The 27,646-nt window shown below is 36.3% G+C and overlaps 1 protein-coding gene across 7 annotated transcripts in view; it reads right to left on the bottom strand.

Moving 5' to 3' along the window:
* Positions 1–26,363, bottom strand: part of INTS2 (integrator complex subunit 2) — a 50,282-nt gene extending 23,919 nt beyond the window's left edge. For 2 of the 7 annotated variants that reach the window (XM_064271320.1, XM_064271326.1), the window contains exons 1-15: positions 26,279–26,345; positions 24,754–25,060; positions 23,978–24,116; positions 21,974–22,076; positions 21,015–21,128; positions 17,382–17,512; positions 16,587–16,760; positions 14,752–14,978; positions 12,622–12,747; positions 6,372–6,443; positions 6,169–6,283; positions 4,372–4,440; positions 3,039–3,173; positions 1,530–1,706; positions 645–753 (exon numbers count right to left, since the gene is read on the bottom strand). In XM_064271320.1, coding sequence (XP_064127390.1) covers positions 645–753; positions 1,530–1,706; positions 3,039–3,173; positions 4,372–4,440; positions 6,169–6,283; positions 6,372–6,443; positions 12,622–12,747; positions 14,752–14,978; positions 16,587–16,760; positions 17,382–17,512; positions 21,015–21,128; positions 21,974–22,076; positions 23,978–24,116; positions 24,754–25,060; positions 26,279–26,297 — 2,017 coding nt within the window. In that variant the 5' untranslated portion in view covers positions 26,298–26,345. Of the gene's footprint in view, positions 1–644; positions 754–1,529; positions 1,707–3,038; positions 3,174–4,371; positions 4,441–6,168; positions 6,284–6,371; positions 6,444–12,621; positions 12,748–14,751; positions 14,979–16,586; positions 16,761–17,381; positions 17,513–21,014; positions 21,129–21,973; positions 22,077–23,977; positions 24,117–24,753; positions 25,061–25,520 lie in introns of all 7 variants that reach the window. The other 5 variants (XM_064271321.1, XM_064271323.1, XM_064271325.1 and 2 more) reach the window with 5 other exon arrangements.
* Between the last annotated feature and the right edge of the window lie 1,283 nt (positions 26,364–27,646).

Genomic DNA, 27,646 nt, shown 5'->3' with positions numbered 1-27,646 from the left:
TTTTTAATGACATCTTTAGTTTCAAATATAAAAAATAAATTAAAAACCCACTGCAGTTGAGTCTAGCAAGCCTAAAACACAGGTGAGTTTCTTGTTCAAATACAGAAAAAGCATTACTTTGTCCTGACATCTTGCATGCTAAATCTGATCTTCTGATATTATATTAAGTAGCCAAGTGTGAAAGCCCAGCTTAGTGATAACTTTAACAACAAAAGGGCAACTCTTCTGTTTTTTTCTATTGCTTTTGATTAGCCTGTTCCTCTTCATACTAATAGAAGGAAGGTAGGGCAAAGACTGAAATCAATTTTTTTTTTTTTTTTTTTTACCTCCTTAGGTTTATCTTATAACTTATATTTAGTTTCTACAAACAAGTTCACTAAAATTGTTAAACTACAGGCAATTCAGTTACCTATTAATTTAGTCTGCTAAAAGGAAGACTGAGCCATAAGGAGTGATTACGTGCCTACATGTGCATGTATATATACATCAGATTATACAACACTTACGTGGCAAAAAATATCAAATAATGCTGGAGCTTGTTGGAACACTTGGCCTTATTTTCTTATATAACAGCTTGGAAAGTAACAAAATATAAGCAAATAAAATGAACTATTGCTGGGACCATTTCGCTATGCACAACTTACCTAAAGTCTTTGTGTTTGCTAGGAGAGCTTCCTCATAAGACAGTACATAGTAGAGCACCAAAAGCTGTGCTGTGATACTGAAACGCTGATTAAGGCGAATGCTGTCACCCTGGAGGTAATATTATAAACACTTTAAAACACTCTCAAATTTCATGAGTGCTTTTCAGATAGAAAAAACATTCAAAATAATACTATTCGGTGTTGCTGCTTCCAAGATCAGATAAAACGGGAGAAATGTTGCTGTGTTCGTATTAAACTCAGAGACAATTTCAAGTTTAAATGAAATTTGAGATGGCATGGAAGATGAAAGGCAGCATGCTTAACTGGTCTTTAAGGCAAAAAAAGACTTCTGCTGTTACTTAACAGCAGTCCCATCGGACTGTTTCTAAAAGGCTCAAAGGGGTCTAAAGTATTACCTGAAACTATCATGAAGAAAATAACTCCTAAAATAAGTATTGCATATTTAACCAGAGTGGTGAAAAATACAAGAGCTTTTTCCTTCTAACAGAATTGGGAGAAAAAACTTTTTCATCAGATTCTTCATAAATTAAATCTAGGTATACTTTTTTTTTTTTGAACCAAAACAAAGCTGTGTGGAATGTGCTGAAATGTCGTACAGTCTTTGTCAAACACATACTCTCAGGGCACCCCTCAGGCTTGGAAACTGAACTTTTTAAAAGAATTCTTCAAAAGTGCCTATTTGACAAACTACTTGTAACTAACACCATTCTTTTTTCAGTTTTTACAGTTGTTTGATGAAATTTAATCCCACTTTAATTTCTGAACCGCCTGGAAGTTCTCTAAAAGTACAGGAATAAATATGGAATGAGAATAATAAACTAAAAGGAAAATACACTAATAGATGTAAAGAACCACTCGTTTTACCCCAATGACTCCTTGGAAAACATTAAGTATCTCCTGTTCTGTGACTGGCTGATTTGTGGCTTCTGGATTAGATTTAGATGCAGGAGTAAGTATAGAATTTATGTACACATCAATCAGAGGAAGTAATTGAGGATGGAGTGGAGTGGAGGTTTCACACAGCTGTCTATAAATCCAGTCCTAAAAAAAGAAGGTTATAAGCACTGAATCAATTACGGCAATAAAAAAAATCAAGGGAAATTATAAAAACACATGCATATTTTTACATAATTTATGCATCAATGAAACACATTAACTGTTAACTCATTGCTGTCAAGTCGATTCCAACTCATAGCAACCCAATAGGACAAGAGTAGAATTGTCCCATAGGGTCTCCCAGGCTGTCATCTTTACAGAAGCAGACTGCCACATCTTTCTCCCACGGGGTAACTGGTGGGTTCAAACTGCTGACCTTTTGGTTAGCAGCCAAGCACCTAACCACTGCACCACCAGGGTGCCTCATTAACTGGTAGCAGTTTCAAATATGTTATCTAGTTGCACCATCGCCTTTGGTTTAAAAATAAGAGCTACCTTTATATCCTGAGAATATTGTCTAGTGAAAGATAAACATTACCTAACTGATAAGAAGCTTGGCTTTGGATTTTTAACCTATTAAAGTACAAAAAACATTTTACATCCCTACTACATCTGCATTTAGAGTACGACGTGTTGTGGTGGTGGATCCCACTGCAATAAGGAACTTGGGGAGCAGGAAAGTTCTTCACAGCAAATGCTCAGGCAGATTAAGGAAGTGGCTTTGACAAGGACTTGTAGGAGACTACCACTTAACTAGTACATTCAGATGGAGCACATGCAGTAATGTTGGCCATACAGTTGGACACTTAATTCTTAGCTAGCTTATGAAAAATATAAAGAAACAGAAGATACAATTAGCTGGAAAATAATCTCATTGCATCATAAAACCAAGGACAATTAAAAGTAATGCATCATATATATACTATTCCTTGTTCTTTATAAATAAAAGAGCTCCTAGAAAGGGTTCAAACAGACTTCTTTACCTCCAGGGTTTCAGTCTTTTCTTTAAAGGACTTTTAACTGTTTGATATAGCCAACTGTAACAAATTGAAAACATACCAAAATGTAGGTGTTGGGTGTCCTTATCGTAAATCTACAAATGCTGGTCATGGCTAACCAACAACTTTCCCAGTTTGGTGAGAAAAAGAAAAATACAGAAAATGGCAATTATCTTACTAAGGTTTGATGAAATAGCCATATGCTATTACTGAGAATTTAGATGAATTAACAAAACTGTGTATTTTGTAAATAACTTAACAGTTATATTGTTTTTAAAAAATCTGAAATTAGGTTCCTAGTTATTTAAATGACCAGCAACTTAGCTTAATATTATATACTTCACACACAAAGCCCACACTAACGGCCTCCAAACTGAAACAGCACTGGGAGAAAAAGCATTAACCTAGGTTGTAGCTTGAAATATAAATAAGGTCATACTTTTATTGACACTTTGTGCTTAGTAAAGGAGCGACTCCTAAGCAGCTGGTAAATACAATGAATGGGCAAAAACCCAGTAATATTTGCACTTAGGTTGCTGGTGACAGGGACTCGAACTGCATGAGCTGTGACAACCTGAAAAGGAAAAATAGTATTAACACATACGATAGGATCAAATATAAAATCATTCCTAAAAGAGAGGACTGGTAGGCAGACTATTAATACAAGAGTAGACCTTAGGAATGAATGATGAAAACTGTTACATGTTTTAATTATTTTTGAAAGATGAGGTAGCATGAATCTGTAAAGTTCTCTAATTTTTTAATTTGTTTTTAAACACAGTATGTTCAAGGTGATGTGAAGTTTTAGATAGATGATAGATAAATAGGTAATTTCAGATCGTATAATCTGGGTTCAATGAATTCGAAGAAATCACCTTATCTTCTGAGTATATTTTCTATTACAAAATGGGATAATATTGCCTTAGCTGCCTCAAACTTTTGTGGAGAGAAAGAAAAAAATTTTGGGGGGAAAAACATTATATGAATTGCAAAGTATCATATAAACGTAACAGGAATTTTTATCATTAGTCTCAATGTATCATACATAGACCTCTGCCTTTCAAAGATCTCCCTGAAGTTGTTTTCTAGTTGGTTCAAATTTAAAGACATAAAAAATAACTTATGAGTCTCCTAAGTTGGGGACGGGGGAGAGATGATGGTAGAGTTTAGTATAGGGTTAAGGATATTAAAAACCCTACAAAAAGCAACAATTATGCATATATGAGTATTTTCAAGCATTTCACCTTTTAAGACTTTTTTTTATATTTAAAGATTTTAATTGACAAATGAATTTTATAATCAGTTTTCACTTTTAGCACAGCCTCCTTTACTAAAAAAATATCCTTGGGCTTATCCGAAGACAAAAATAATAAGGACAAATAAGAACGTGTAAATACAAGAAAAGGAATTCAGACTCTAGTTTATAAACCAATTTAAAATGGGCCTTACAGGTTAAAAATTTAAATAGGTCTCTATTTTACTTTTCCCCTGACAAATGCAAGTGATTACCACATTGAGTGCATCAATATCTAACAGCAGACTCTATTCAAAGTCTCCAAAAATATGTAAATTTAAAACAGGCTTTGGTATGTAATAAGTAGCTCTAAAAGTATATTTTTAAATGGATTATTCTTTACAGAAGTTTCAAAGATGAAATAAGTCATTACTAGAAATGGAAAAAAAATAAAGGCCACACTATTCTTTTAAGCTGAGATATAGAAGTTTTCACTCCAAAGAAAGCTATAAAAGAACCTAAGAATAAAAAGAAGTACCTGTTCAGTAAAAATTTCCTGTGTGAAGATAGTCTTCATCCTGCTCAAGGAGCTTGGCTTAATTACAATCTGAAATAACCGAAAGAATTAAAATAGCATATGGAATATTATATATGAAGCACAATTTTCTCTGGTAAACCTATTATCTAAAATGGCCCTGATATATAAAACTAACATTCAGATACTCTACCCTATTTCAAAAGTGGCATCACAAACCCAACATTAAAGTGTTTTTCCTCAGAAACAGAACCAACATATGAAACCATTTAGTAGACGTCATTATCGGCATTTCAAGTCAGTGGAGGGAACTGGGTTATTCAATAAATGGAGCTGGGATAATTACCTTTGCATGGGGGGAAATATAAATATATACATATATATTCACATATATGACAGCATACATCAAAATAAATTCCAAATGGATTAAAGATTTAAATGTAAAGCAAAAGAACTAGAAGAAAATATAGGTGACTATATGAACCTTAGGTAGGAAAAATTTTCTAAGCACAATAGCAAAAACCGCAAAATAAGCAATTACTATACATTTAAAAATTTCCACATGGCAAATTTAAATGGCAAAAAAGGGAATGGCAAAGTTAAATGGAAAAATAGACTGGGAAAAACCATTTGCCACACATTGTACTTCTCCACTTTTAAAGACATTAAGGATTATAATATGCATCACTGATTTAACAGTAGTTTTTCAAGGGAAAAAAAAAACACTACCACATAAACATTACACATCAACTGTAAAATGAATATCAGTTTCAATGATGGAAAAAATATATGTTTTAAAATCAATGAAATATGGTATTTAAGGCATAATGGCATATCTTTAGTATATAAAGAGCCCTTTTGAGTCAGTGAAAAAAAAACATAAAAATTCCCACAGGACATGGGTAGGCTTTACACAAAAGAAATAAGCCAGCAAAGACATAGATTTTTAAAACTTCAATTTCATTAGTAACCAAAGAAATGCAAAATAAATGAGGCCATTTTTCATCAATCAAATTTGCAAAGTCTAAAAACAATGGTAATGTCCAGTGATGGTGAGAGTTTAGGAAAACCAGCGTTCTCATTTACTAACGGTAACAACTTAAACTGGTATAATCTTTCTGGAAGATAATCTGAAATACTTATTAAACATCTTAATATAACCATACTCTTTTACTTAATAATTCTACTTCTAGAACTTTATCCTAAGAAAATAATCACAGAAATGCATGAAGATGTCCAGGTGTCAGCGCCTGTGTATATTTACATAAATGAGGATGCTCATCTAGGCATTATCAGAATTAAAAACTACCTAAATGGCAAATAATAAACGACCTATTAACAAATGAATGATCAATCCATATGATAGAATACTAGGCAGCCATTAAAAATTATATTTGTTGACATCAGAATTAAGTTTTTCAAAATTACAAAATATGTCAATTTATCATTTTAAAGAAAGAACAAACACCAGAATGTTAACAGTAGTACACCTGGTATCTCTGAATGTTAAAATTTTAAGATATTTTCCCTTTTTTCTGTTTCCCAAATTTTCTGCACTGAGCATCTATTATTCTTTAAATAAATGTTCTGAAAATACACTTTTTCCCAATAACCAAAAACCAAACCCAGTGCCATCAAGTCGATTCCGACTCACAGCGACCCCAATAGCTCCTGACAAAATTTAAAACTATTAAACAGTTTAAATTTCTTCAAAATGAAAATAATCTGGTCACTTTACACTACAAGAAAATGCCCACCTTAGAAGTACCTTCTTTTAGAAAGAAGATTAAAGAAAATTACCTTCATCCCCAAAGTGGAACAGACCAAGTCAATGATAGCACTAAGTTGGTTGCTATGAAAGTACATAGCCACCAATAATAACATCTCCCCAAAAGAAGCAGAGACGCCTGAAGTACTGTTGAAACAGAAGAGAAAATATAAATTTCCAAAGACAGAATAAGAAAAGCTTTCTCACTTAACTAAAACAAATGAAGTCATCTTACCTCTCAAAATAAGCTTCTTCTTTTATCATCCAGCTTAGCCATATCACCATTAGCTGCTCCTGTTCTGGCGTACTGTATAAAACATGCCAGAATGGCACTACTTTAAGTCAGATATACCAGCATGTGAATAGAAAGCTTCTGAGATTATTTTTGGTAGAAATTATTTTTTTCCTTTCCTATTTTGAAATATCAAGTCAAACCAATTGCTTGTTGAATTGAGTCAATAATTGTCATTGAGTAGTTCTAGAGATCAAGAATGAGGACTTCTGCCTTTCTTCACGAATCTGAACAGTCAGACCCTCTCAAGGTCTTAGTTACTGCATTTGCAAATTGGAGAAAGTAAACTTCCTCACGTTTCTACAAAAGGCAAAGGCCCTTTGGGATTAAAATGTTAGAAGAATCATATTAACAGCTGTTACTTGCTTCACATAGAAAAAAATCCAGCGTTAAAAGTTAAGTACCAAAAAGCCACAGACTTAAACATTCACCAAAAACACAATAAAAACAGTATTTAAAAACAAAAGTCACAGACTGAGTACTAGGACAGGAACACATTAGTCAATCAGTCTACTACTGAAAAGTATTACCCAGTGAAAACCTTATGAATAGCCCAAGATTAGACATGCCAATAAAACAAAATGAGACTAAATCTGCACACCAGCACAGGGGCAAGGGCGAGAAGGCAGGAGGGTACAGGAAAACTGGTAATGGGGAACTCAAGGTTGAGAAGGGGAGAGTGTTGACATGTCATAGGGTTGGCAACCAATGTCACAAAATAATATGTGTGTTGTTTAATGAGAAACCAGTTTGCTCTGTAAACCATCATCTAAAGTACAATTAAAAAAATAAGTAAAAAGAAAAAAAGAACAGCTAAAGGCTCACCAGATACGAAAAACGGTTATAAAAATATTCTAATGACAATGACTTTTTTAAGGAAATTCCTAGATTTAGAACAAAAGAGGGGTTTTAGAAATTAAAATTAAATTCTATTTAGAAATTAAAAACTGAATAGTACTAGAAGGTAAAGCTTAGGACAAATCCTAAAAAGTATAGAATGACAATCTTTGACGATTACAATGGAGGGGAGGGGTGGGAATGGAAAAACACGTAACAGACAATAGGTAAGTGGAAACTTTGGTGAAGGGTAAGATAGTACACAATATCTTTGACGGTTATGACGGAGGGGAGGGGTGGGAATGGAAAAACACTTAATAGACAATAGATAAGAGGAAACTTTGGTGAAAGGTAAGACAGTACACAATACCGGGGAAGCCAGCACAACCTACACAAAGCAAGGCCATGGTAGCTCCATAGACACATCCAAACTCCCTGACAGACTGAACTGCTGGGCTGAGGGCTGTAGGACCATGATCTCGGGGAATATCTAGCTCAATTGGCATAACATAGTTTATAAAAAATATGTTCTACATTCTACCTTGTTGAGTAGCTTAAAAGCCTGTAAACGGCCATCTAGGATACTCCACTGGTCTCATCCCTTCAGGAGCAAGGAAGAATAAAGAAAACTAAAGATCCAAGGGAGAGATTAGTCCAAAGGACTAAAGGACTACATCCACCACGGCCTCCACAAGACTGAGTCAAGTAAAACTAGATGGTGCCTGGCTACCACCACTGACTGCTCTGACAGGGATCACAATAGAGGCTCCCAGACATAGCTGGAGAAAAATGTAGAACAAAATTCTAACTCAAAAAGAAAGATCAGACTTGCTGGCCTGACAGAGACTAGAGAAACCCTGAGACTATGGCCCCAGACACTCTTTCAGCTCAGTAACGAGGTCACTCCTGAGGTTCACCCTTCAGCCAAAGATTGAACAGGCCCACGGAACAAAACAAGACTAAAGGGGTATACCAGCCCTGGGGCAGGGAGTGGAAGGCAGGAAGGAACAGGAAAGCTGGTAATAGGGAATCCAGGGTTGAAAAGGGAAAGTGCTGACATGTCATGGGGTTGTTAAGCAATGTCATAGAACTATGCGTGTCCTGTTTGATGAGAAACTAGTTTGTTCTGTAAACCTTCATCTAAAGTACAATAAAAAAAGAAAACCACCAGCTTAAAAATAAAATAAAAATATAAACGAAAAAGGCTATATGCTGCCTACAAGAGACACACCTTAGAGACACAAACAAAAACGCAAAGGATGGAAAAAATACATCAAGCAAACAACAATCAAAAAAGAGCAGGAGTGGCAATATTAATTTCTGACAAAATAGACTTTAAAGTTAAATCCACCACAAAGGATAAGGAAGGACACTATATAATGATTAAAGGGACAATATACCAGGAGGATATAACCATATTAAATATTTATGAACCCAGTGACAGCGCTGCAAGATACATAAACTCTAACAGCACTGAAAAATGAGACAGACAGCTCCACAATTATAGTAGGAGACTTCAACACACCACTTTTGGTGAAGGGCAGGACATCCAGAAAGCAGCTCAGTAAAGACATGGAAGATCTAATTCCCACAATCAACCAACTTGACCTTATAGACATATGCAGAACACTCCATCCAACAGCAGCCAAGTATACTTTCTTTTCTAGTGCACACGGAATATTCTCTAGAATGGATCACATATTAGGTCATAAAGCAAGCCTTAGCAGAATCCAAAACATCGAAATGTGACAAAGCATCTTCTCTGACCATAAGGCCATAAAAGTAGAAATCAACAACAGAAAAAGCAAGGAAAATAAATCAAACATTTGGAAACTGAACAATATCCTCCTCAAAAAAGACTGGGTTATAGAAGACATTAAGGATGGAATAAAGAAATTCATGGAATCCAATGAGAATGAAAACATTTCCTATCAGAACCTTTGGGACACAGCAAAAGCAGTGCTCAGAGATCAATTTATATCAATAAGTGCACACATCCAAAAAGAAGAAAGGGCCAAAATCAAAGAATTATCCCTACGACTTGAACAAATAGAAAGAGAGCAACAAAAGAAACCCTCAGGCACCAGAAGAAAGCAAATAAAAATTAGGGCAGAATTAAATGAAACAGAAAACAGAAAAACAACTGAAAGAATGAACAAGACCAAAAGCTGGTTCTTTGAAAAAAATTAACAAAATTGATAAACCATTGACCAATCTGACAAAAGAAAAACAGGAGGAAGCAAATAACCTGAATAAGAAATGAGATGGGTGATATTACAACAGACCGAAATCAAAATCAAAAGAATCATATCAGATTACTAAGAAAAACTGTACTCTAACAAATTTGAAAACCTAGAAGAAATGGATCAATTCCTAGAAACACACTACCCACCCAAACTAACACAAACAGAGGTAGAACAACTAAACAGACCCATAACAAGAGATTGAAAAGGTACTCAAAAAGCTCCCAACAAAATATATATATATATAACAAAAAAAAAAGAGTGATTTCTTCTCGGAATGATGAAAATGTTCTAAAATTAGATTATAGTGACAGTTATGTAACTAAATATTTTAAAAGTCATTGAATAGTACACTCTAAGTGGGTAAATTTTAAGGTAAGTAAATTATATCTCAATAAAGCTGGTTTTAAAAATGTAGTACAAAACAAAGGTAGGGGAAATAGGAAGGAATAAGAAAATTACATGATCATTTCAGGAAGTCCAATATTCAAATAAGAAGTTTTAGACTGAAACCCTAAGGACATTATGACAAAATAATTAAAGAAAATTTCCTAGAGCTGAAGGACATCAGTTTCCAGACTGAAAGGGCTTACAGAGTACTCAGGAAAATGGACAAAAACAAACTCACGCCAAGTCACGCTACTAAGAAATTTCAAAATTCTAGAGACAAAAAACTCATCCTGATTTTAAAAAAATAGGCCATTTGCCATGAAGGGAAATGAAATATATACTACAACATGGATGAACCTTGAAAACATGCTAAGTGAAATAAATCAAACACAAAAGGAAAAAATTGTATGACTCCACTTACGTGAATACCTGAACTATCAAATGCATAGAGACAAAAATTTATTAGCGTTTACCAGGTGCCAGGGGGAGAAGTGAGAACTATATTACTGAAAGGGGTAATGAGTTTCTATTAAGGGTGATGCGACACATCTGGAAATGGATGGTAGTGATGGTAGTACAACATGGTGATGTAATTATTATCACAAATTGTACACTTAATAATGGTTAAAATGTGGGATGCACACCTCAAATTCTTGTAAAAAGACCAGACTTAATGGTCTGACTGAGACTGGAAGGACACTGGAGGTCATGGTCCGCAGACCTTCTGTTAACCAAGACAGGAACCATTCCCAAAGCCAACTCTTCAGACAGGGATTGGACTGGACTATGGGATAGAAAATGATACTGGTGAGGAGTGAGCTTCTTGGATCAAGTAGACACATAAGACTATGTGGTCAGCTCCTGTCTAGAGGGGAGATGAGAGGGCAGAGGTGGTCAGAAGCTGGCCGAACGGACACGAAAAGAGAGTGGAGGAAAGAAGTGTGCTATCTCATGGGGGGGAGGGAGAACCAGGAATATATAGCAAGGCGTATATAGATTTTTGCATGAGAGACTGACTTGATCTGTAAACCTTCACTTAAAGCACAATAAAAATTTTAAAAAAAAGAACAAAATAGACAGACACATGTGGGAAGACAGACGACATGTGAGGACCTGTCTACAAGTGAATGAGTGCCAAAGATTGCCAGCAGACACCAGGAACCAGGAAAGAGGCCCGTAGGAGGAATATATGTGGCTGAGACCCTGATTTGTACTTTTAGCCTCTAGAACTGTGAGAAAATAAATTTCTATTCTTTAAACCAATAAAAGAAAAAAGTTTAAAATGGCAAACTTTTCGTTATATATATTTTACCTCAATAATAAAATAAAAGGAATACAAGTGCCTCCACCTTAAAAAAAAAAAAAAGGATCAGGATCAGAATGATGTCAGATTTCTCAACAGCAACATTAGAAATTACGAGATAATGGAGTAACACTTTCAAAATTCTCAAAGACAAGTTCTTCCAACAAAGAATTCTATACCCCACCAAACTATCAACAAGTGTCAGAGTGGAATAAAGACATTTTCAGAAATATCCAGTCTCAAAAGAATTTACCTCCCACACACCCTCCCTAACAAGCAAAAAGAAGGAGTGAAAAAAAAAAGATGAAGACGTGAAATGGAAGAAATAGGAGAGCCAAGAACAGAGAGGTGAAGCAAGTCCCAAAATGACGATAAAGAGCAATTCAAGGGTGACCATGTTCAGCAGGTAAGCAGTCCAGATTGGAGCAGGTCAAAATGCTCTAGGAGAGATTTCTTCGAGAACATAAAACTGACAGAATATCCAACGAATGTGAATATCCTGAGAAGAGAATTAGATTGCCAGAGAGTTTGAGGCTGCATTAATGATAAACACATACAACACCAAGCAAATAAAAAAAAATTTTTTTTAATAAAAAGACAGAATAGTTACTTATTCAAAAAACAAAAGTTCTGCAGGAGGGAAAAAGCAACTATCTACTGCATGGTTAAGCTCTTACATAATCATAACTGTATAAACAAATATATATAGGTCTAACCAAAATTGTAACTACTCGGAGGATGGGAGAACAGGAAGGATATAATGGATGTGTTGGGGACAGACAGAAGAAAGATAACTAATTCTTCATCTTCTATACTGGAAAGTCAACAAAAAATACCTAAAATTGAAAAAGCAAGATGGAAAAACATATTATACAATAAACATGTTATTTAAAGACGTAGTAGTAAAAAAAAAAAAAAAAAAAAGAATCAGCTGAAAGAGGTTCCTTCAAGGAAAGAAAAATAGGGAGGAGGGGAGTGAGGGCTGTTATGCCGTTTAACAAACCTTTGACAACACTTTGGCTCCTTTAAACACATGCGTATGAAACTTTAATATATTAAATAACTAGCATAGAGTAAGTTGGAAACCCTGGTCGCGCAGTGATTAAGAATTCGACTGCTAACCAAATGGCCAGGAGTTCAAATCCACCAGGCACTCCTTGGAAACCCTATGGGGCAGTTCTTCTGTCCTGTAGGGTTGCTACGAGTTGGAATCAACTTGACGGCAACAGGTTTTTTTTTTTTTTTTTTTAATATAGTAAGTACTACTGACATCCTTTTATTTAAAAAGATAATACAACTGGCCATCCCTAGGCTGGTTTTTGTAGTTAGCTCCTAATCTAATGTTATACATAAAATCCATGCATTCCAATAAATAAATGAAAGACTTTGAGAAAAGAGAGCAAGGTATATAGTAAGGTACCTCACTAGTGTAGAAAAGGCGAGTAGCATACAAAAGGAAAGTGAAACAAAGCGAACGCCAGCTGGCGTAGCAGGAGGACGGCTCGTCATCAATTGCAATAACTGTTCAGCTTCTTCCTCAGTTGGTCTAAAAAGAAATACATTATTAGGCTTTACTCTATAGTTGAGGGAGAGAAGAAGAAAAAGCGAACTTCTCAAAGTTTAACATTTTCAGATACAAATTTTTAACTTTATAATGATACTTCAGTATTCACGGAAACCCTGGTGGCGTAGTGGTTAAGTGCTACAGCTGCTAACCAGGAGGTCTGCAGTTCAAATCTGCCAGGCGCTCCTTGGAAACTCTATGGGGCAATTCTACTCTGTCCTATAGGGTCACTATGAGTCGGAATCAACTCAACGGCAGTGGGTTTTTGGGTCAGTATTCATACAATCTTTAACATCTTAAGTTGTCAAAAGTAAATCTTTAGAGATTTTACATCTACAGTGTGTTTCCTCATACAAAATACAGACAATCCTCACTTTGCACGGTAGTGTGGGACCATAAAAATGACAATGCAAGCTAAAACCATGCAGGTGATCTTAATAATCAATAGGATAAGTTATGATTGTTCCCTGCCTTTTAAAAGTTTGATCAAGCATTAAAAACTGTTTAAAAGCATAGGGAAATGAAAAATATTAAAACTAGTATTTATTTAATATACTAATTGAAAACATTAGATACGTTGAAAACTAAAGTGTTTTATTTCTTTGTAAAAAAAACTTATCAAGTAATTTGAACAGCCCTTGCTTCATTTTCATCATATAATTCATGAGACCAAGTGAGCTCCTTTTCTATGCTTTGGTGAACTATCATATTCCCTTCTAAGTTTGGATCAGCTTCCAACATTTTATCCTTTACACTTTCAATGTTGTGAAGCATCTCTGCAAGTTCCTTTAATGTGAAGATCTGTGCTAGCATTAGTTCTTCTTGGATACCTTCATCCTTCTTGCCACAATCACCTTCCTCATTTATGACAAGTTCACCTTTGCTAAGTTCCTCTGGCTACATACCTAGAATCTCTTGAATGGTGGCAGTATCAACATTCCCATGGTCAGCTATTTCTTCTATTTACATTTGGTTCAAATGTCACTTCCAGTGTTAACACTTTTTGTTTCCTTAACACACTTTCATCTTTATTGGCCAATTCTCTCTTTCAATTATCCATTTTAAAATTTCATGTGGGTTCATCACTGAGAGACAAGGAGGTAACATAGTTACACACTTTGCTGTCTGTACATGAGCGGAATAACAGATGCACAGTGAGCAATCGCTGACAAACTTTGACAGAAGTGATGTGATGGTCAATGATCACAATATGCATCCGTTATTTACATAGTGATTTGTGACCTGAAGAGCTCACAATGGAGTCTGTACGTAATGCAATCACTTGGTTGATATACTGTGGTAACTGAAATTTGAACCATGGTGTTGGGGAACTGCTGTTATTTAATTGCAGTAACTAATATTCATGCATCTTAGAACCGCACAAAGTGAGGACTGTATGTAACAGTTGAGGACATTATACATATGAGGTGTAATGATTCAGAAACCTTGCGCTTAATACAAGCACATCAGAGCAAGGAATAGGTAAGGTATCAATCACAAATTGAAGCACAGGTAATGTATAAATCACAGATCATTCATTATAGTCTTACCAAGCTGTGGTAAAATCATAGGTTTCTTTATACGTGATTAGAAATGGATAAACTGCCTGGGTCCCTACATATCTACATAATTTTATTCACAAATCAGAAACTCTGGTGGTGTAGTGCTTAAGAGCTACGGCTGCTAACCAAAAGGTCGGCAGTTTGAACCCACCAGGCACTCCTTGGAAACCCTATGGGGCAGTTCTACTCTGTCCTTTAGGGTCGCTATGAGTCAGAACCAACTCAATGGCAACGAGTATATTTACAAATCAGACCAAAGTAATGGATATGCCTCGGCAAGGAACGCTCTGCCTTAGGACTTCATTCTTGATATAGGCCAGCCTATACCTGTACCAAATAGAAAACTTGCCTTTGGCTCACTGTCTTGGGATTAGAAATAAGGAAGTAAAGTGACAAAAAGATAAAATATCAAATTATTGAATACTTGAGTCCAGCGATCCCCATCAAAGCACAGTACAGACGTAAGAGTGCACTGGCTTTCACAACATGCTCTTCTTTCAGCCCCGAATACACAGACACATTGGGCTCCATCTCCACATCAGCTTCTTCCGCAATGCGGGTGCTTCTTACTGTGGGGAGAATGCCCATCAACTCCAGAAGAAGCTGCCTTCTCATTTGCCAAAGGACAGAACTGCTGTTCTCTCTTTTTCTCTGAAAGAAATACCGGCCACAAAAGGAAGGAAGCATAGAGTACTTATAAATGAAAAGGAAGCTCAAACAAAGCTCCCCAGTCAAAACATCTGAAATTGACCCATCTGGGCAGGATGTCATAACTGCATAAATCAATCAAGTCAACTCAAAACCCAACTTCACTACTTCATTTGAACAATACTGTCTATTCATCCTGAGACTGGCTGTGGAAGGAAGATTAAATGAAAGACAATTTGAACTCTAAGGTATTTTTTAAATAGTACTTTCAATTACATAATAACTAACAGTAATATGTGATATAATAGAAAATGCTCAAATTTTGGAGACAGAGATTTTGGGTTTAAACTCCACCTCTGCTATTAACTGATTATGTACTTTTAGATATATTAGTTAATCTCTCTGAACTCCAATTTCCTTAATAACAAAGAAATGGATATTAAATTCTGATATTTAAGTCACAGAGTTGTTGTGATTAAGAGTTTACAAGTCTATCGCTCCCACAGTTCTTCAGGCAGGGACAATGTCTTAGTCATTTCTTTCTCTGCAGGGCCTAACACTGTGCCTGACATACAACAAATCACTCAGTGTCTGTTAAATCGACAAATGAATCAATGAAGAAACACAATGCATATGAAGGCAGTTCTAAGCTTTTAAAGGGCTATGTCAATGTTAGTTTATTATTTTTAGAGTGTTTCCAAGTAAATGGTAAACCTGCTTTAATATTAAATTAAGTTCAAAAAAGAAATGTTTATCATATACAAACGACATTACAAACAAGATGAGCATGTCAAGTGCTTAGAACAAGTACCTTTAAAAGGAGCAAAGCTTATAACAGATACATGAGGAAATGCTTACAATGATCAGCCATTAGAGAAATGCAAATCAAAACTACAACGAGATTCCATCTCACTCCAACAAGGCTGGCATTAATCCAAAAAACACGAAATAAGAAAAGTTGGAGAGGTTGTGGAGAGACTAGAACACTTACACACTCCTGGTGGGAACTGCTGCACAATACTAAAGTTACTAAATATATTAATAATTTGTTTTGATGATCTAATACAGCAGTTCTCATGAGTCTGACTCCAGAACACTAAGGATTCCCAAGACTCATTGAGGGAGTATAGAAAATCCAAAGTATTTCCTTAATAACACAAAGACATTATTTAACTTTTTCACTTATGTTCTCTCCCCACTGTACATGCAGTTTTCCAAAGATTTCTATTAAATCAGACCTTAAAAAATGTAAAACAAGACCACTCACTCAATAATTTTTTTTGTTTCAGGAAACAGTTATTTTTCATAAAAATTATATATTATTTAGGACCACATTTAGTATGTTTATTATTGCTATACTTAAAAACATTAAATAAATATTTCCAAATTTTTCATTTTAATTCCTAATATGCTAATATTGATAGATAAAAACCACACAAATGAAAGCTCTTTGGTATCTTCAGTGATTTTAATAATATAAAGGGTTCTTGAGATCAAGGAGTTTGAGGACCACTGGTCCAATGACATCATCCTAAAACTGTTTCTTCCTGTTTTAGTAATTGACAGTATATCCTGACCCTTAGCCTATACAGACATAAATTTATTCCTCACCTGCTGTCCATTTCGAATAAAAGTTCCAAACCAAGTCCGGACTTTTGCATTTGTTCCAAGAAGCAAACCACTAACAAAACAAACCAAGTCACTCACTCCATCTTCACAAGCTTCATTTTTAGTATGATCCAATGTCAAAGCCACTCCAAGACCAGGCAAGTGACACTCTTCCACCTAACATGCAGAGAAAACAAACCGAACTCAATTTCTTAAGGAAAAGGGCTCTGATGTTTCAGAATCTAAAGCAATTTTGCCCACTGCCCACTGCCATCAATTCCAACTCATAGTAACCCCACAGGTTTCCTTCCCAAAGTTATAAATCTCTATGGAAGCGGACTGCCACATCTTTCTCCCGTTGAATCACTGATGGTTTCAAATTACCAATTTTTTGGTTAGCAGCAAAGCATTTTAACCACTGCACTACCAAACCAAAAAAAAACCAAACCCGTTGCCATCGAGTCGATTCTGACTCCTATACTGACCCTGTAAGACAGAGTAGAACTGCCCCATAGAGTTTCCAAGGAGCACCTGGTGGATTCCAACTGCTGACCTTTTGGTTAGCAGCCACTGCACTTAACTACTATACATACCACCAGGGTTTCCCACTGCACTACCAGGGCTTCTTAAAGCAAGTTTAGAGGTATTTCACAAAACATGAAAATCTAGAAAGTAACGCAATCTAGTATATCACTACCATTCTCAACCCCTACAAGATCTTCAAGCCATCTTAAATTAAGTTCTTTTAATTAATTTTAATTAAGGCTTTTGTTTCATAAAAACAATGAAATCACTTACCACCATGCCTCGAACTTTGAGGGCCTGAGATGGATTCATTTTACATAAAAAGCGTAAGGCATCTGTCCGGCGTCTTCCTCCAAGACTTTCCTCATCTTGTCGTTCTCCATTCTTGATTAGGCCTCTACAAACTGAACATTTAAGAACCTCTCTTACTTCAGGCTTTGTAAGTATTATATTAGAAACAATTTATTCAGTCTTAAGAACCACTCATTTATGCAAATTAGACATTATAGAAAATCGGGGAACTTGAAAAATAGCATTAGAAATCGGCCGAAATAAAGCAAAGAGTGAAAAGAGACTAAAAATGAACACTGACTGTGGGACAATATCAAGCAGTCAAACATACTTGTAATGAAAGTCTCAGAAAAGTAGATAGAATGGAACAGAAAAAAATATTTGAAGAAATAAAGGGTGAATTTTTTTTCAAATTTGATGAAATCTATAAACTCACAGATCCAAGAAATTCAATGAGTCCCAGGTAGGATAAACACAAAGAAGATCATACCAACACACATCACAATCAAATTTTTTTAAAACAGTGATAAAGAGAAAATCTTAAAAGCAGCTGGCGGCGGGGGGAGGGGGGAGCACTACCTACAGAGAAACAAAAGATTAAAAATTACCATAGACCATAGAATGACATCTTCAAATAGCTAAAAGAAAATGTCAACCTAAAATCTTAAGCCTAGTGAAAAAAATTTAAAAAACAAGGAAACAAGTGTTGGTGAGGATGTGAAGAAACTGGAACCCTCATGCTTTGCCGGTGGAAATGTAAAATGGTCCAGTCACCATAGAAAATATTTTGGCAGTTCCTCAAAAAGTTACACATAGAATTACCTATGACCCAGCAATTCCATTCCTAGATACATACCCAAAAGAATTGAAAACAGGGGCTCAAACAGATACTTGTACAACAATGTTCATTACAGCATTAATCAAAACAGCCAAAATGTGGTAATAATCCAAATATACACCAATGGGTTTACACACAATACATTTACACACAATGGAATATCATGCAGCCAAAAAAGGAATGAAGTTCTGATACAAGCTACAACATGGATGAACCTTGAAAACATTATACTAAGTGAAGTAAGTTGGACATAAAAGGACAAATATTGTATGATTTCACTTATATGAGGTATTTACAATAGGCAAATTCATGGAGGCAGAAAATAGAATGGAGGTTACCAGGGGCTAGGGGAAGGGAAAGGGGAATTATTGTTTAAGGGATATAGAGTTTCTGTATGGGATGATAAAAAAAAGACCCGAAAACGGGTAATAGTGATTGTTACACAATACTGTGAATGTACTTAATGCCACTACATTGTATACTCAAAAATGGTTAAGATGATACATTTTGTTACATATACTTTACACAATAAAAAAATTTAGTAAATATAAAGACAAAACAATAACATAAATATAAGCTGTGGGGTTTACAACACATGTGGAAGTAAAATCTATGACAATGACACAAAGTACAGAAAGGGAAAAATATATGTGAAGAGGTATATGATCATTTATAAGTAGATTGCCATAAGTTAAAGACACATACTATGAATCCTAGAATAACCCCTAAAATATAAAGCAAAGAAGTAGAGCTAATAAGGCAGTAAAAAAAAATGGAATCCCAAAAAAATCTCAACCTAAATTGAGAGAAAAAGAAAAGGGAACAAAGGTGGAACAAATAGAAAACAAACAGCAAGATCATGGATTTAAACCTACCTATTTTTTTTTTTTTTATCACAATCACATTAAATGTAACTAGTCTGAACACTCCAATTAAAAGACAGAAATTGTCAGATTTAAAAAAGCAAATACACCTGACCATAAGAAATCCACTTTAAATAGAAAGCACAGATTAAAAATAAAAGATGGGAAAAAATATATACCACACAAGCACTAGTCGTAAGGAAGATGACATGGCTTTATTAGTACCAGACAAAGTAAACTTCAAAGAGTATTACTAGGAATAAAGAAAAGCACTTCGTAATAAAAATAAATAAATAGGCAAAAGGTTCAGTTCATCAAGAAGGCATAACAATCCTAAATGCCCATGGACCTGTTACATAAGTCAAAAATGATACTGGCCCCAAGTTGTTTACTTCTCCACAGCAAACTGAAGTCCATTACCACAAAAGCCCTGCCAGTGCCAAACTCAAACCTGCACACATCCAGTTGTTTTAAAAATTGCCCAAATAAGCATATTTTTAGCCACTTAGAGCTTTCCTGCTTTTACATACTCTGTGAAACTGTACCCAACATCTGGTAGCCATACATAAGATAAAATCCTGCAGTTATAAGGGCCCTAAGATGCCACTAGGTCCCTGGGTGGCACAAGCAGTTTGCTACTGACTACTAACTTAAAGGTTGGAAGTTCAAACCCACCCAATGGTGCCACAGAAGAAAAGGCCTGGCTACCTTCTGTAAAGACTACAGCTAAGAAAACCCTGTAGAGCAGCTCTACTCTGTGACACATAGAGTCCCACAAGTCAGCATCAACTTCAAAACAATGGACTTGGTTTTTTTGGTTTAAGGTGTTACTGTCTTTGGCACTCTCTGACCCAGTGACTCCCCATCTTTCTGCAGGAACACCCCATGAAAATGCACCCAAGTCCTGCCTCCCTTCTCCTCTACCCTTTCTGGTGGTTCCCTGCACCACTTGCCTCTGGAAGACCTCCTGCTGTGGGGGACCACCTCCTATATGTGGCTGTCAATGCATCAGCCCCAGTAAACAACATGTGCAAAGCTGCTATCTCTTATATCTTTTTCCTTGATTGGTTCCAAATGCCCTTGAACTCACTACAGGACTCAACAGCAGAGCTTCAAAACACATGAAGCAAAAACTGACAGTAACTGAAAGAACAAATTGACAAATCCACAATAATGTTTGGAGGCATGAACACTCATTTCTCAGTAACTAAGAGAACAAGTAGACTGAAAATCAGCAAGGACATAGTTTACTCACGGCTTTCAAATATTATGTGATATTTAATAACTCTTTTAGAAAAATAAGGGAAATATTATTATCTTCATTTTACAGATGAGAAGTTAAGTATTTTGATGACCCCAGATCCAGCGTTTTTTTCTTCCCTGGCTCCCACTTCACAAATTGCCTTGCTCGACAAACATATGTTGTTTTTATTTTTTATATCACGTAGACCCAAATGTGGTTCACAATAACCTTCAATCACTAATAGTTTGAAATAGAGGTGAAAAATTTTGTTGATTTTCCTCAATTTCTACCTTGTACTGTTGATGCAGACATTTCTGATTACGATACATCTCATATTGTTCTCTGGCTATTTCACAGATGTACACCTCCTCCCCTTTGCTCCTTGAGCAGAGGAATTATATCTTCTAGTTCTTTGGTATTTTTTTATTGTCCTATTGAAGTATTGGTATAGCATTATTTCGCTACATACTCTCTGTACTAAAATTTGAAATCTCAATGCAATTTTGAAATCTCTAAACTTAATATTTCTACAATGTACACTCACTAAATAACTTTCAGAATGTAAAATCTCAAAATCCCATAAATGTTTCTTCTTAGCGCAAAAAGAAAAGAAAACCCCCTATATATGCCAAGCAAATCTCTTCAATATCTCATTTTTAAATTCTATTTACCTTCATTAAAACTATCAGGAACATTGGCCACCAAGAGACACAAGAACCAGGCACCATTTCTAACATGAAGCAAGGCTTCAGCTACGTCAACTATAGGAAGCAGGGAAGGGAGCTCTATAAGAAAATAAAGACAGTGTTACTACCAAGGAATGGTATTTCATTGTATTATACATTAAATGTCATTTGGCATTTCACAGATATTATCTGAAATCATTTAAATTAAGGTAATTTCTTTTCACAGTCTAAAGCTGCGCTGTCCAATAGGATAGCCACTAGCCACAGGTGGCTATTTAAATTAAATAAAATTTAAAACAGTTCAGTTCCTCAATTACACTATTCATATTTCAAGCACCCCACAGCCATATGTGGCTAGTGGCTACTGTGCTGGACAGCACAATACAAGATATTTCCTCACTGCAGAAAGTTCTATTAGATAATGCTGGTCTAAGAATCATTTTCATGAAAATCTTTACATTTTTATGTCCTTTATCTTATAACTCTGATCACACATGGCTATTATAAAGAACCTAGAAAATACAATAAAGTGGAAAGAAAAAACTTATTATCAACTCTATTCCCATCCATCACAGTTAATAATTTGCATTTATGTTATTTTAATGTCCCCATGGGTACTGTTTTTGTTTTCAATTTAAACAAAACTTGGCTTATATCCTACTCACCATTTTGCTGTTTGCATTCATCACTTATATATTATTTTCCAAAATCATTAAATTTCTTCAAATGTATCATTTTAATGGCTGCATAATATATCATACTATAAAAATAATATAACTTACTTAATTACTACCCTATTATTAGTCATCTTTACTTAAACTTTTTAGGTACATTTTTATTAGATTATCCTTAAAATAACACAACAGTTCAAGTTAAGAAGTTATGTAGTATTATTTAACCAGAAACTATTATCGAAAAGTACATCTTGGCATTTACTACAGTACCTGCTTGTAAAATACAAAGTACATCTGCAGCTTCCTCCAAATAAACTGGACTCTCAAAGAGCTCAGAAGACTTGAAAAAAAACTCCCCATTGGATTCAGATACCTAAAAGAAGAAAAGAAAAATGATGAACTCTACTAAGTTTACCTTACTTTTAAATTAAATCCCTTACTTGTAAAAAAAATTGTGCGTATTGAACTCATAGACCATGCCTCTTAGCATGTAACTAATACACTGAGGCAGGATATGCAGTATTTGATCAATTTTAACTAGTTTAACCACAGTTAGTAGTCACAGAGTTATTACTTACACACAGCAGTATCAGTCTTAAGAAGCGATTTCTACTACATATTTGCAGACATCCTAAATTAAAGGATAAGATGTGTCAAAGAAATGAGCTAGGACTGCTGCCTACACAAATTGTAGCTCCAAGAAAGCCAAAAAAAAAAAAACTGTAAACTTAAAGCAGTATGGTAAACATAAATTTCAAGTTCATTCTGAATGAACTGTAGGAAAAAACAAAGAATAAAAACCTAGGCCAACAAACATGCCTACAACTTTTTTGAAAACTTCCTACAGTAGCTTCAACATCACATATGCAAAAGAGTACTAAAAACTGAAACACTGGAAGCCTCCCACAGAAGAAAGGTCATTTATATTAGTTAAGTATTAAGAAAAAGATGTAGAAAAAATATTAGTTGAAATTAAAGAATATCGATATAGTACCAAACAGCAATTGAAATAAATTTTTTTCTTTCTTTGCTCAGTGTGAACAATTGTTTTTTTCTTTTTATTGTGCTTTAGATTGAAGTTTACAACTCAAGTTAATTTCTCATTCAAAAATTTATACACATATTGTTTTCGAAAGAAATTTTTAAAAGATTTATAACATATTTTAAAAACTGTATCTAAAACTGGCTCAAAACCCCCTTGAAGCATTTTCTTTTGAAACAGAATTTAGTCTCCCTGTCCACAATTTATAAAACTGAACTTTATTTATTAGAAATGAACTAATCCCAACTTCTAACAATAAATAATGTTTGCCTCCGAAACTCTGGGCCTAATCTCATGTAACCAAAAAAAAAAAAAAAAAGCCAAAACCATTGCCGTCGCGTTGAATCCAACTCATAACGACCCTATAGGACAGAGTAGAACTGCCCCATAAGGTTTCCAAGGAGCACTTGGTGGATTCAAACTGCCAACCTCTTGGTTAGCAGCCATAGCTCTTAACACTATGTCACCAGCGTTTCCTAATCTCATATAAGCCATCTTAACGTGAAGATCCAATTTATTTCTTTATATAGCAGACCCTCGACATTCACAAATTTAAAATTCAGAGTTTCCATTAACCATAGTTACCCAATGGTTCAAGACATAAAGGAATCACTAATTTTGCTGAAGAGAAAAGTTGAATAGGCTTCATTAGCATACAGGAGCAATTTCATTAGCTAATGAGTGAAGCCAGTCAATCATACTACATCCACCTCTCAAAGCAGCTTTGACACTGTCTACAGAGTTACACATGAGATAATGCTCATTCAGGGTCTAAAGGAATCACACACATTTTTGCTATACCTCACTACACTTTATGGGAGAAATTATATACAATAAAAGTATTATTAAATTTGATAATGTGTTCAAGTCTTGAAATGTATTTCTTTAAAAGTCAAGAAGCCATTGTATATGTTCAACAAGGTGGATTTTTGCAAGTGTTTTACAGAAAACTCAGTTATAATAAATTATACAATTTGTATTTCCATATCGATAAATAATAGCTTCTCGAAACCCTTAGAATACAGAAATAAAGAATAGACATAAATGAGAAAAATAACTAGAGAAAGAAAACCTTTAAAAGCAGGCATTTAATATCCTTTCAGCCGCTGAAAGGAAAACACTTGCATATCAAATAGAAGAGAGGATACAACCTGTGTGCCTTCTTGCCTGTTTCTGTCTACCTTCTATGTGATAATCATGCATATTTTAAGCTATGATTAAAAGAAATGCACCTTGTTCATAATTGCCAACAGTTCACTAAGCACAAGACGCAGTCGACGAGGTGAATCACTGTGTTCAAACTCTAACGTCAGTCCATGCTGAAGCTGTGAAACCAGGATGCTCTCTCCACTGCCTCCTCCAAGTTTATGCCTAAGTATAAACATGTTAAACAATTATGAGAACACTGGCATGGAAATAGTAGTGCAAAAATTATCTTGTATTGAAATAATCTACAAAAGAATCTATGGATTCTGAATGCTCTCTATTATTCTGAAATTCTATTTAGTTTGCCTATCTCAGGGATTCACAATCTATATAAAGACTTCATCACAACTGACAGTTAACATCCACTTCCATTAACAACAGTGGCTCACTACTGGATTCACAATGGGCAGGGAAGGACATAACACCTGCCCAGAACCTTAGGGAATCAATGTAAACTTAAAAAGCCTCCGAGGTGATTCCAATAAATCTTTCTACTCTAGGAGAATTTCTACTCTACCCACATCCCATCAAGCGTAACTGGCCTAACCAGTTTAACCCAAATACAAATCATGTACATGACAAATTTCCTTACAAATTTTATGAGCTTCGAAAGATTCTAGAATTTAACTATAAATAGAAAAGATCTAAGTAAAATGCCCTCCAAAGTTTAGATTCTCACTCTTTTCTTTTTCTGGAGGAATGCATCCAATAAAAAGCTCTAAAAGCTCTGAAAAACATTTGATTCTCTCTTTTTTGGCAAAAGAAAGTAAATCCCAATCCACAGATTATACAATAACTTTACCTAAGCTGCTGTTCTTTGCTGGCATCCTGTTCTAAAGCATGGAAGTCCACAGACAACAATGCAACAATGGAGTTGACTGCTTCCACTCCAGACAAAAGGCGAAGGATAAGTTTTTTATCCTGAGCCCAGCTTTGGCTCTGGTCAGCAGGAGCACAAAGTGCCATCCGCACCAAACAGGGCAGGAGAAGTCTTAATTCGGGATCACTTAAAGATGCCAGACGAACAACATCCACCTTCTGCATCGCCTCAAAAGCAAAAGGGCTGACAAACTGAAGGCTTGTACACTCAGTCATCATCACTGTTAGTCCTAAGGATAAACAAACAAAAAAATGAAAGCAAGGGTGTTAAATCCCACATGTATGAATGCCCCTCTTTTTAAAAACCCTGAAAAAAAGAGGTCCCTGTATTGGCACTGTTCCTGGCACAAATCTAAATGCAAGGTTTGTCGGTCTCCCTGTTTCTACTGTCATCTGGAAGATGAAAGATTAAGTAACGGGACCAAGGAAATATTTCTAGTTTGTACCTAAGTCCCAATCCAAGACTTTATCCACTATGCCAGTCAATACAGTGGTACATAACACTCGACTACCTTACACTACATGGATCATTATTTAAAAAGCTGAAGTCCTGCCTTCTGCCCATTGTGGGATGCCCAAACACAAGCAAGTAAAGTTCTTTCATATCAACTCCAGAAGCTATGTAAATTAAATGAATGGCCATAGTTTAGAACGCCCGTTTCCAGCAGCTCTTTAGTCTCACATGCTCACCCGACATATGTAAACTGATGGTATTCTCTCTCCCACCCTCCAAGAGTCGGTGGAAGCATTGGTAAATCACCGCAGTGGTTAGAAGCGGCGGTGCCCGACAGAAGACTATGGAGTCCCTAAAACTATCCTATGTCCCTGTGTTACTAGGTTAAAAAAAAAAAAAAGGCAGCTGTGTAGGTGCAATTATAGGAGAAAGATGAGTCCCACTTGGGCACTTCTGTGTCCTCAGTCGTCAGAGGCAATGAAAAAGAAAAGGCAGTGAACCAGTAGCCAAAGCCATCCGCTCTCAGACCAGCAGACTAGCGGAATCGTAGGCAGAAACGCCGTTTTGCTTTTAAGCAGAAGTAGCTGGCCTTTTAACAGAGGGGCGGGCTGACGGAGCAGAGACGCCGAGACCTGTGAGCTCTAAGTCTCGTCCTGGGCACAACGAGAACCAGCCCCTAAGGCGGAGAAAAGTCAGGCGGGCTGCAGGCCAGAACGCTTCGTACCTTAAGATCTACCCTCCAGCCTCCCGGAACCCCCACCCCACCTCCCCGTCCTAGAGGCGGGTCGCGGCACAAACGCAGAGCGCGGTCCGAAGTTGGGCCTAGGCGATAGTCCGGATCCCCAACTCTAGTTGCACCTCGAGCAGACCCAAGCACCAAGAGCCCAGACGTCGGGACAACCGGGTCGATGGTACGATGGGGGCAGGATGGGGACAATGCACACGACCAGAACGGAAACTGGAGGGACGGGAAAGCGGAGGAAACTGCTTCAACCTGCGCCCAGCACCTTCATTCATCCCCAGTGTCTGACTCCTGTCGGCCACCGTACTGCATTGAGAGGCAGGGTGGCTGCGAGAGGAAGCCTAGAGACGTCAACGCGGATGCGACGGCGCGCATGCGCGCTCACGCCCTTTCCGCCCCTCCGCTTGCCCTGCCCAAGTTTATCCCGAAGAGTTGAAGTAGTGGTCCTAGTCCCTTTTCCCCAGCCTACCAGCTGTGTCGTTTCGGATGAGTTATTAAGCCCGCCAGAGCTGCAGTGTCTTCATCAAAGAATTCTTGTGGCATTCAAATGACATAGCATAAGTAAAATGTTAAAGTTGTCGCGGAACGCTCTAACGGAACTAGACTAGATTTCTGTCTCCGCCGATGCCATCCGCCGCTGTAGTTTTAGAATCCCAGGATTTGTTAGAGACATGAAAAGTAATCTACGCCCGCACCTTCTCCTTCCGCTGTCGACCTCACATCCATCGTCAAAAAATAAAAATCTTCCTTTCAGAGTTTTCAATTTAGAGTCTATAGATCCTTAGAGGACCATGGATGGAGTTTCAGGAATTCCCTGAAGTCCGCAAAATTGTGTTTGACACTTCTGAAGAGAGGCCAAAACTCCCAACAACTTATCAAAAGGAGTCTGATCACCCAAAAAAGATTAAGAGCCACTGAGTCTCTGTATCCACCACCCATCTGTCAGTTTGTCTATGGTGGCTTGCATGGAAGCTCACCCACCAGTATTTCAAATACCAGCAGGGTCATCTATTGTAGACTGAATTTCAATGGAGCTTGCAGACCCAGAGACTAAAAAAAAAAAGCCTGGCTATCTACTTCTGAAAATTAGCTAATGAAAACCTTACAGATAACAACAGAACATTGTCCAATAGAGTACTGGAACATAAACCCTTCAGGTTGGAAAAAAAAAAAAAAACCCAAACCTGTTGCCATCGAGTTGGTTCTGACTCTTAGTGACCCTATAGGACAGAGTAAAACTGCCCCATAGAGTTTCCCAAGAGCGGCTGGTGGATTCCAACTGCCAACCTTTTGGTTAGCAACCAAGCTCTTAACCACACCACCAGGGCTCCTTCAAATTGGAAGGCACACAAAATACAGTGGCCAAATCAAGGGACTCAAGCATATCAACAATCCTGAAGATAGTGCAAGACCAGGCAATGTTTTGTTTTGTACATGGGATCCATGAGTCAACTAACAACAACAGTCTATGTATCTCCATATTATTTCTTCTTCTTGATTAATTAACATGTACTTACCACATTCCTCTTACCAGGTATTGTGCAAGGACCTAGGAAAAAAAATATGGAGATACAGAACGTTAATAGTTTCCAAGGCTTTGACATAGGGAATCATCTCTTT

Source organism: Loxodonta africana, chromosome 18 (assembly GCF_030014295.1).
Source record: "Loxodonta africana isolate mLoxAfr1 chromosome 18, mLoxAfr1.hap2, whole genome shotgun sequence".
Classification (NCBI taxonomy): domain Eukaryota; kingdom Metazoa; phylum Chordata; class Mammalia; order Proboscidea; family Elephantidae; genus Loxodonta; species Loxodonta africana.
The sequence above is the reverse complement of the archived record's forward strand: the minus strand, read 5'-3'. Positions and strand labels throughout refer to the sequence as shown.